Here is a 10,424-nt window from a genome sequence, read left to right as displayed (position 1 = left end):
AAAATTAAAAATAGTCTAAAAAAAACCTTAAAATGTCTAAAAATAGTAACTTTATATCAAGAATGAGACTAAATGAGACTAAATGAGATCACTTTCTCATTTTTTTCAAGTCATGATTTCATTTTAAGATCTGATATATAGTCACTTTATCTATTTTTTTAATAGTCAGTCTCAGCAGAATTCACACTAAGAAATGTATGAGATCAGATTAAATGAGATTAAATGTGAAATTCATAATCTCAGTAATCAGTCTACTGATTTCAGACACAGTTACATAGTCAGTCTAATTATAACTAATCTATAAATCTTAATTCATAAGTTTAGTGATGTGATCAATGAGAGTAATATAACTAGAAATGAAAACTATAAAAGAAACTTAGTTTAATTAATTTAAAAGAATTTAGATAGAAGTGTCTATAATTTTTAATAGAGAATAATATCAGTGAATGAGACAGTTTTTAGAATTAGTGATTATATAGATTGAATTCAGCAACATTATTAATATAATAATTGATTTTTTCAGTTTATCACTTATTTACAGTGATTTCATCATTTATTCATCATTATACTATGATTTACAGCTCAGTGACCGTGTCGCTGATTGAAATGGTGGAACAACCATAATCCGGTCGTGTAATAACCCTACGTTCTTCCCGTATGGTTACAATCGGCGACACGTGACACGGGTGGAATGGTGGATCCACGGTGTAATCACCGTAAATTAACCCTACGTTCTTCCGGTATGGTAACTGCGAAACCCCCTAGTCACGTGAGACGCTAGGATGCGCCCATGCGGATTTGGTGTAAGCATGCCATGCTCCATCTTCCATCAAATACAGACGATTTTGCCAGCAGAATGGGTAAGTAGCATCGATCTCTTTATGGCTTGGTCTCTGACAGTTATCACAGAGTTTGAATTTATCATAACCTCACAATCCAAGCCGCCAGAAACCCTCTCACATAGAGAGAGCCGCGAGCTGTGCAAAATCATCGAGTTGATATACGCGCGATTGGTTATTGCAGAGGACATCATCAGCACTCTAAAAGCAGGTCATTATTTGGATGAGGCATTTGGCGGTCGCATATGCAGCTTAAGGGATATAAAACGGCGCCTACGACCATATCACCAACATGACGAGTCCCGGCCACACCTGCACAAGTGCCCTGCTGCCCGATGTAAGCAGCAGTTTGAGACTGCTGATAACCTGCCACGGCATATCCGAAATACGGCTGATCTTAGCCACCGGTTTGACAAAGAGATACTTGATGGGAGATACTGTTTTCAGTGTGGCAAAGAGTTCACTTCAGCCAAATCTCTTTGGTTGCACGAGAAGGATGATCATTTAGAATCGAGCCGTTCCAGAGTTGATGCTTTTAGGCAATTTCACAGCACTTGTGAGTTCCATTGCTTGTTCAAATAGCATCCACACTAACAGAAACAGTGTCGCAAGTCGAACTACCAACTACAACACAACAGCCAACTAGCGGCCTGTCAAAGAAGAGGAAACTTGGTGACTGTGAAAGAGGCGCTACATCAGGCAACTTTCGGAATCAACGCCAGAAACAATCAGATTTATCGAGACCGCACTCTAGCAAAAATACTGTCCATTCTACTGGGAAGCAAAATCGGCAGTGCATATCTGAAGAACAGCGTTCTGACCCGCAACCAGTTGTTGAAGGGACTGTGGCGGACAACCGTGGCGAGCTCCCCTTTCACAATGTAATGCAGCCACCGTCGACCGGCTCCGACAGGTCCGCCTTCGATTACGCTATCGATTCCTCTCAGTCCGCCTTCGATTACGCTATCGATTCCTCTCAGTCCGCCTTCGATTACGCTATCGATTCCTCTCAGTCTGCCTTCGATTACAGTATCAATTCCTTGCACAATCCCTGCTCAGCTCAGTTCGCCTTCGATTACAGTATCGATTTCTTGACCAATCCCTGCTCAGCCCAGTCGTCGTCTATTGGCGGGAACCAATCCATCTTCGACTATTCACTACTCGATCCGCAAGCGGCTCAACAATATCATTCTTCGGCTGATCCATACTTATCTACTTGCTCCTCTGGGCAGTGTGCCCATCTTGAAGGGTCCCACCCACCTTGACATGATTATACTGTTGTCTCAGCCAAGAGGGGGAGGGGAAGCTACGGACAGTGGTTAACAAGGACTTTGAACCAATCGTAGTCAGAACTCATATTCAAATCCCATTGCCAGAAACGCTGCCCCGCCTATTTTAGATGCACCATGTTCGCTTCCTGTATCTATGCCTGCAGTGCCTATATATCCTAATAATTTCTCCTTGTGTGAAGTGTGTTGAGTGAGCAAGCTTCAAAAGGCCCTGATTATATCACATCCAATTGTAATTTGTCCGAAGGTAGTTCAGTTGATATAGGTCTATCTTTTTGCCCTTCGATTTTGGGAACCGGTTCGCTAGCCAACCATTGCACATGATCCTAGAGTAGACATTAATAACCGACATTTTGGGTCCAAGCTTAGGACTTTAACATACACGTCTCTACCACTGGCGCTGACAGCCTTCGTTCGCCCAAGCGCTTTCCCCCGGCCGCCTGTGTCGTATTCCCATTCCCAACACGAACTATCGTCGCCGAGAAGGTGAAAGCAGGTCACAGCAATGACCTCTACCTTCTCTGATAGCATTTCCCACTGAGGTGAGCGGTCGATCGCGGACTTCTCAATTACAGAATTGACAATATGTCGACACTTTATGCACCTGAAGTCGGAGCCCGTTGCGGCAAGGAAATGACGAACGGGCTAGGTTTATCAGTCAGCTTGAAAGGAATTTGGTGGTGGAGATCCTCACCCTGTTGTCTATAGCCTCCTCCATAGAATCAGTCTCGGCAGCGCCCTTGAATATAACATATCCATCCGAGTTAAAAGCCTCAAGTACTTTATCACCCTCCCGATGGAGATCCAGCGTTGCACCAGATGCTGTCTCAACCTTAGTTTCAACCTTAGTTTCCATGACGATGTGGATGTGATCTCGCGCATGATGGCGCGGGGCCTTGCAGGCTCGAGACTGCGCCGGATCATGAGGGGAACTCCACGTGAATTTCATCCTTGGCAACATTTTCGGCTGTGGGGCCAAGCTGCTACATCAGTCAGAACTACTCAAGTTGCCAATATAGGTCAAACTCACGGCAGTGCCGAATTAGAAACTTGCCGAAACGGTCTTACTGCCGGCGAATCCATCATCTTGGGCTGATTCTGACACCAAATGTGAATAAAGAAACAGATCAGAATATGCGGACATATAAAGAAGAAGAAAAAAGAAAGAAAGAGCTTTTTCTGCAAGTGACTTTCAGCAAGTGATCTTCCTTTTAAAACCAGGAATTCCCTCAAGGCCTGCTTTCATTTGACAGCCTTGCGCAAGGCTGCTGGTTGCCTGAGAGGCTCTTACATACATCACTTGTTTCGCTGTGCTACATGGCCTACTCTAATTGGTAGCTAAGCCAATTCTCCGGAAACTAGTCCTGCAATCGGAAACTGTATTTAAACTCGAGAATTCTAAACTGGACGATTTACTATGAGAGAGCGGCACGGATGGCCAACTATATACCTCCACAGACAGGAAGAGAAACAGGAAGGAAGTAAGTTAGACTAGGTTGCAATGTGGTATGTAATACTAAAAGCAGAAGCAGAAATTGATATTGAGAAGCTTTCTAATCCGCTGCATGGCGGCTGTCGCCTTGCTTGTGTCGGCGATGTAAGACCTAAACACGAACAGCTCTTTGACTGTAAACATTAAGCTCCACCAATACATTTCGTACTTCGGGGAGGACGGTCTGTGGCGGCTGAGGCACTCAGTCAACAACGGGAGCTCTCTGATAGAGAGAAACACAAATGGCAACGCCAGTCCCTTTTTCAGCTCGTCGCGATATGCTTGATAGTTGACGATGCTTGACAGCTGCAGTGGGATCATCTTGCCGTCACACCCAGCTTGCTTCAAACTGTAGAATATCACAGTCAACCCGTGAAAGTTTCAACGTTCGTATAAGTACTTTTGATCCCCTGTTAAAAATGAACCCCTAAGCAAGAAGGCGGCATTAATGCTTATCACGGCAAGTTCAACTAACACAGCACTGTGCTTTGAGTCAACTTGAAGGCAGTCCGCAACATCTTCACATCGATAGTTCCAAGAGCGACCCAAGGAACCGAGCCACTTGTGGAAGCCTTCCCCCTCCATGAACGTGAGGGCATAACCGTCGCGGAAGGACCTCAGGTCGTTTTCTGTGATTGAACTGGCTAGTAATCCAGGCGACGTGTGACTAATGCCGCGGAAAAGTGAGATGTCAGTTCAAAACTCAGCCATCTCATCATTATCCCATTGTCGGTGATAGGTCCGCTGAAAGCGGATATCCAGGAGGTTCAATACATCCGGGGCCAGGTCATCAGTTGGGAGACTACACAGAGGGCCAATGATGAAGCTAATATTCAGATTGCAGGTCGCAGGCCGTCCATTCAGCGATTCAATGCCGCTCGATATTACCATGCGTGCAAAAGGGTTTACTTCTGAGATGATCTTCCCTCAAAGTTAGCACACCATGCAAACAAAGCAACTGCCTTCAGCTTATCTCTAGAAGGTCATTCTTGACCTTCTCCGCCTCTGAACACCGTCGAAGGCGGTAGTAGAGCCGAACACTGAGCATTTCGTGGTATCAAAGGAACATATCCACCAAATGTGTGTTCCGCCCAGTTGCTTTCAGAACCCACTCAACAAACAGAACCTGCAGAAATACCAACCAGCTTGCTGCATCAATTGCCCTGGCTAAACTGTGGGTATCAGCTGTTTCAACACCCCCCAGTGGGTTTGTCTCATAAGGCAAATCCATAAATGATATGCGCTGCTGCAACGTGTGCTCAAAGAATGATGAACAGGTGGCACAGAAATTGTCGTGGAATTTGACAGAGGATGAGGAGTTGATTTTGAATGAGATTGTATCCTTCATGGACGAAACAATAGTGACTGCAGTCTTTTGTATACATACACTTCCGGTAGCCGTAACAAGCAAGCGCCGCAGCTCGAACACTAGACCACCCACAATCAGGGATGTGAGACTATCAATGTACACTTCAACGCCAAGATCACTCCTAATCAGGAATGATAAACTAGTTCATGCACGCTCCAACGCCAAGATCACCCCTAACTGGGAATGATAATGCTGGAACGCCAAGACCACCCCCGATCAGGAAATGCCAGGATATGAATCAGTTCATTGTGGCAGAGCTCAATGTCAAAGGTCATGCCTAGTTAAATAAGTATAGGGGTAATATATGACGGGGGAATTGGGCTGACTTGATTGACTCGCGCGACCTCGTAATGTAGCGTGTCTAGCCGCCTAGTTCGTCCAGATGGGCTGATGGAATGACTGAGGCAGGACATAAATTAATACCTGGTGCCCCCCAGAATATCTGTCCCATCGTGCAACTGTCTCTTCAGTGAGGTATATGCTCCAGATTTCGCGCAACGTGTTGAACTTCTCAATCTTGCCGGCATGGGCAGAGGCCTCTATGACACAACTGGAGTTCCCAAACCTCCACCTCCCGTGCTGAGATAGGTTTGCAGGTACACTCGGTCTGACAAAGGTACAGCAAACGGTGTGCTATGACGGGTGAGAAAGAGGTGATCCAACCGCATGTTCCTCAGCTGTTGGGTACAACTCGCGATTATGAGAGATTGCAGCACCCCAAGGATCTCGGACATTTTCGCGAGCCATACGAAGGAAGGAGGCTCCCACTGCGTCCCACCGACCTACGAGCGATTATAAACGCCGACACATTTCCCAATTCCGAGCAGCCGAAATATCCGGCCACGACCGCTGCCTCACAATTGCCTCAGCACTACCACAGCACGTACCACAGCACGTACCACAGCACGTACCACAGCACGTCCTCACATCTTGCCACTCAGCGCCGATCGGACGATAGCCCTTCATATGCCATAACTTCTTCAAGGCTCCAAGATCAAGGAAAACCGTCGAGCTCGGGATCACCGCAAATAATGAAACAGGACCCGATACCGTCTCGTGAGCAACCGACCCAATTCCTGGTACCGGTACCCTCCTATGCAAAGGGTTCAACGCAGGCATCCAATACACTCGCTGCGGCCGATCATTACTTTCAGGCTTGCAATCCTCCACGCATTGCCTCACAGCATGAAAGTTCGCCACAATCATCCTACCATTTGTTTCGCCAGACACAGATGTCCTCAACCTCAACACAATGCAATCAACAGCAGTACCCCGCTGTTATTCCTCCACTGCCACAGGGTGGATTGAGAAATTCTCTTGCGCGATTAGAAGATGTCCGGCCACACCCGATACGAAATCTTCCAATGCTGCAGACAGCAACAGACTCGGCGCAAAGATGGCTTGGTACAATCGATATCGATATGAAATCCGGGTCGCGGAGAGCGGCGGAGAAACGACGACTAAATAGCTACGCCTCTAAAATGTTCCGCCAGCGCAAGAAGGCTAAGGTGGAGGAAATGCAGGAGACGATTGAGAGATTGACCAAAGAGTGTGACTATTTACGATGTTTGTGTAATAGGCTAGGGAAGAGCAGGGAAGCAGAGATTGATTCCTGATTCCGCTTGATATTACTGACTGCCCTTATCAAAAACATCGTTCGAGTCGCACGTGCATTATCCAATAGAGGAGGGGTCACTTTTAAGCATGTCTAGATATTCGATGGCGACTTGGTTGCAGTTTGCGCACGCTGGTTTTAGGGTATGTAGATGGTCGCTGGTCGAGTTTCTGAAGCGGGCACTGGCATCGGATGGAGGAGTTCGCCTGATGAGGACTAATGTGCTTTGTTCTTTCTCATGTTTCTCGCTCGAAACTTATATCTGATGACAACGCTGCCGGCTTTAACGCTGAATCCTGACAAGCCTCCGGCGCAAGACCTGCCTTGTTTGATTTTCTGTCGTACATGCATCTTTTTGTGTTTTCTGTCATTAGACTGTTCAATAATTTATGGAGGTTATAATTTTGTAAAACTTTATCTCTAGCCAACACATCGTGGGGAAGACTGTAAATGTCATAGAAATTTTTCTTCTTATGGGCCGTGTCTATGCCTCCGAGGTGGCCCCTATACGCTCTCCCTGCTTCATCAGTCAACAAACCCCATAAACATTGTCTTGGAGGGGAACATTAGCGTAGACCAGGGGGTTTAATGGCATATAAAGCCAGCCCTCCTCCCATTTTGCTTCCATCGCTCCATCTTCCCTTTTCTCCCCAATCCGACGCCACACTTCCATCGTGAGTACCCAGACAACCGAAACACGTAAGATTGAGGACTTGGTCCCAGAGACTGGTTCGGTAGACAGCAAAAGTAGCAGTGGTATGACTTCCGTCCCGGGTGCGTCAAAAACTTCCATCATTCTACCTATAGCCGGTGGCAACTGACATCTGGACGCAGAAAAGAACCAGGGAACTAACATGACTGAGTATCAGAAAAGCATCACGCTGGGCTCTAGCTCAACAAGACTGACATCACCGGTGCTGGTGTCACAGCTTTGAGAAGCAGTGATTCACAGTTCTGTACATTGCGAGGAAACTGCCACTGGACAAGCCATCCACATCACTCTCTCTAGGGATCCACTCAGCCTCCAACCCTCGAAAGCGGTACCAGATTGAGCCTGACTGATTCATACAGTTCTGACAGAAAAATGAGTTGTGACGCCTTTTCAGCAGATGTACAAATCTCTCGGTTAGGAAGAGATGGGCTACATCCGGAAGAGGCTTGGAGAATACACCGGTTGAGTGAGATGGCATAGCCATAAATTAGATGGCTTTGACTGTGCAGTTATCCTCGAGGACGCCAGGACACTATTTTTGTATGTTGCGCTTCTGGAGTCGATGATGAAAACCCAACAGGTAAAGTTGCATCCCAAACTTACACTGAAATACGTTAACCAACAGAAAATGACACTAGGCCGAGACGCCGTTCAAGAAGAGAACCATGGAAAGCGGCAGCGACGTTATCGAAGAGTATACGGCGACCAGAGATAGATTACTAAAGGGAGGTACAAATTGTTGGTGATTACTACACCTACCCTAGTCACGTGCCACCCCAACCTCTTGGAGGATAACGTTGTTGTGTTGTGTTGTAATCTGTAGCGCCTTGGTGGCATTGCCCTAGCGATCGCTCCGCCTGCACGTGATCTCTCATGTTATATAATGTAGCTAGCTGCTCCCATAATAATAGGAGGATCAACCTTTCCCACTTACAGGTTATGGCCCGGAATGTTCGCGTTTTTCTTTTAATAAGATCTCTTATACGCGTTTTTATAGAAGGATTACACTGTAGTCAATTGTCTGTGGATTGGTTCACTTTTCTAGGTTGATTTGAATAGAAGACACTCTCAGTACTCAGAATAAGCAGATGTGTCTAGAAATTAAGAGATTGTGTTCTTTCTTTAAGTCAATAACTGGATGAGATTGATCTTATCTGAATCTCTTTTCTTATATCTATACCCAGGTCATGATGACTGATGAGTAGCTTGCCTACTTCTCAGAGTGATAGAAAGAAGACTCTACACTTTCATTCTCATACTCAGGCAGCTCAACAGGCCTCTATTGATGAAGAATCAGATGAAGATGATATTACTCAGTACATAGAAGTTACAGAGAAAGTCATGAAGTCATTCACTAGTCAAGATACAGACACTCATCATGAATTCAATGATGAAACCTTAAGCTTAAGTGCTATGTGTATAGTATTCACAGAAGCACGTCCTGCCGGCAGTTCTATGCCTAGAATGAGTCAAGATGGCATGATATTCATGTTGTTAGATGACCTTATAATGTTCTGTGATAGAATGAGTGTGTGTTGAAAGATTATCCCTGCTGTGAACAATTTCAAATCTCAGATCTGTGAATATCAAAAAGATGTTCAAAAAGCTATAAATACTAAGACTGTAACTACATTTGACAGCATCAATTATCAGATCTGATGTACAGAAATTCTTATGAATACTGAAGTTATCAGCAGATCTGACATTCTTATAAAGAATTAACATGTCTGTTCAGATGACATCAGTCAAGACATGTTAAGTGCTGAAAAATGAAGCATTTATATCAAAGCACTGTATTAACATATATTACAGTTCTTATTAGAATCTGTACATACAATCATTGAAACTCTTGAGCCAGATAATACAGTCATGTTATGAGAAAGAATTGAAGTCAAGTACACTGTCTCACTTGTGAAAGAATGTATAAATATTATAAAAGAATTGATTATTTTACATATCAAGAAAAATGATTATCTAGCATTTCAAAGAAGATTTCATTATTTGATTGCATATCATAAGAAGTTAGTGAGTGACTTAGAAGACTTCTATCATAATCTCTTTCTTATTGATTTAAAAGATCATCAAAAGTCTTTTATCAAGACATATTTGAATGATTTCTATATGACTGATCAAGACTCTATTCACAATATTGATATTGAAGATCTTATGAAACAGTTGACAAATTGTATAAGTAAGTCTAAGAATGAATATTTTAAGTCATAGTAAGTCAATGCAGTTATCACAATCTCTACTATATTATTCACTGACAGCTTCAAGTATGACATATGCAGTACAAACTGACACTCAAAGAACACTTGCTGACATCTATATTCTGAACTTGCTACTGAACAGTGATGTGAGTTAAACAAGAACTGTATCATTACATCTGAAGAGAATGATAGTAGTAATATCAGTGAACACAGCAAGCAGAGAGATAAGAAGAAGAATAAGAATAAGAATGATAAAAAAGATGAATCTTCTGATCTTCTAGCCTCTTAATTCATCACAGTCAATGCTGTGATCACTTTTTCAGTGACTGTCAGTACTATATTCAAGTCTTGGTTTCTTGATATGTGTGTAAGCTTCAATATAATGAGGGAAAAGCAGTCTCTTATTCAATGTAAGACTTATGTCAGTGATCTCAAGATTAACACTGTGAATAGAGGTCACAGCCATGTCAAGGAAATCAGTGATCTTCTCTTAGAATCTGAAGAAGGAAATATTACAATTCATGATGTTCACTGAATTCTCAATCTCACAGTCAATCTGTTGTCATTTGTCAAGCTTGAAGATCAGAGCATTCAATTTGAATTATCATCATTCATCTCATCTTACTTTCTCATGAGAGCTTTAAATAGCATTACTTTCACTGTGATTCGCATGCCTCAGAGCTTCATATATAAGATTGTTAAAAGAATGTCAGAAGTTGACATTCATTATAAGTCAAGAGCAGTATATTACATCATAAAATTATATGTATATGTAAATACTGTAACTACTGCTGACAACAACAATTTCACTAATAATAATCAGACTTGATCTCTCACAATTGCTAAAACACTCACTGAATGATATACAGACTTAGGTTATATACACACAGAAGTCATC

General features: G+C 43.6%; 3 protein-coding genes across 3 annotated transcripts; 2 read left to right on the top strand and 1 right to left on the bottom strand.

Moving 5' to 3' along the window:
• Positions 1 to 856: 856 nt before the first annotated feature.
• Positions 857 to 2,104, top strand: BDCG_00007 (uncharacterized protein; the record flags this gene model as incomplete). Its single annotated transcript, XM_045415515.1, has 3 exons — positions 857 to 860; positions 910 to 1,395; positions 1,452 to 2,104. The coding sequence occupies 3 exons, from the start codon at positions 857 to 859 to the stop codon at positions 2,102 to 2,104; spliced, it is 1,143 nt and encodes a 380-aa protein (XP_045271449.1).
• A 244-nt stretch (positions 2,105 to 2,348) lies between these two features.
• Positions 2,349 to 4,511, bottom strand: BDCG_16041 (uncharacterized protein; the record flags this gene model as incomplete). Its single annotated transcript, XM_045425316.1, has 6 exons — positions 2,349 to 2,454; positions 2,511 to 2,773; positions 2,823 to 3,108; positions 3,871 to 3,969; positions 4,021 to 4,287; positions 4,429 to 4,511. The coding sequence occupies 6 exons, from the start codon at positions 4,509 to 4,511 to the stop codon at positions 2,349 to 2,351; spliced, it is 1,104 nt and encodes a 367-aa protein (XP_045278983.1).
• A 1,113-nt stretch (positions 4,512 to 5,624) lies between these two features.
• Positions 5,625 to 6,605, top strand: BDCG_00004 (uncharacterized protein; the record flags this gene model as incomplete). The annotated part of the gene is made up of 1 exon (XM_045415514.1): positions 5,625 to 6,605. One exon carries the CDS (start codon positions 5,625 to 5,627, stop codon positions 6,603 to 6,605), a length of 981 nt encoding a protein of 326 aa, XP_045271448.1.
• Between the last annotated feature and the right edge of the window lie 3,819 nt (positions 6,606 to 10,424).

Source organism: Blastomyces dermatitidis, assembly GCF_000003525.1.
Source record: "Blastomyces dermatitidis ER-3 genomic scaffold supercont1.1, whole genome shotgun sequence".
Lineage (NCBI taxonomy): Eukaryota > Fungi > Ascomycota > Eurotiomycetes > Onygenales > Ajellomycetaceae > Blastomyces > Blastomyces dermatitidis.
The sequence above is the reverse complement of the archived record's forward strand: the minus strand, read 5'-3'. Positions and strand labels throughout refer to the sequence as shown.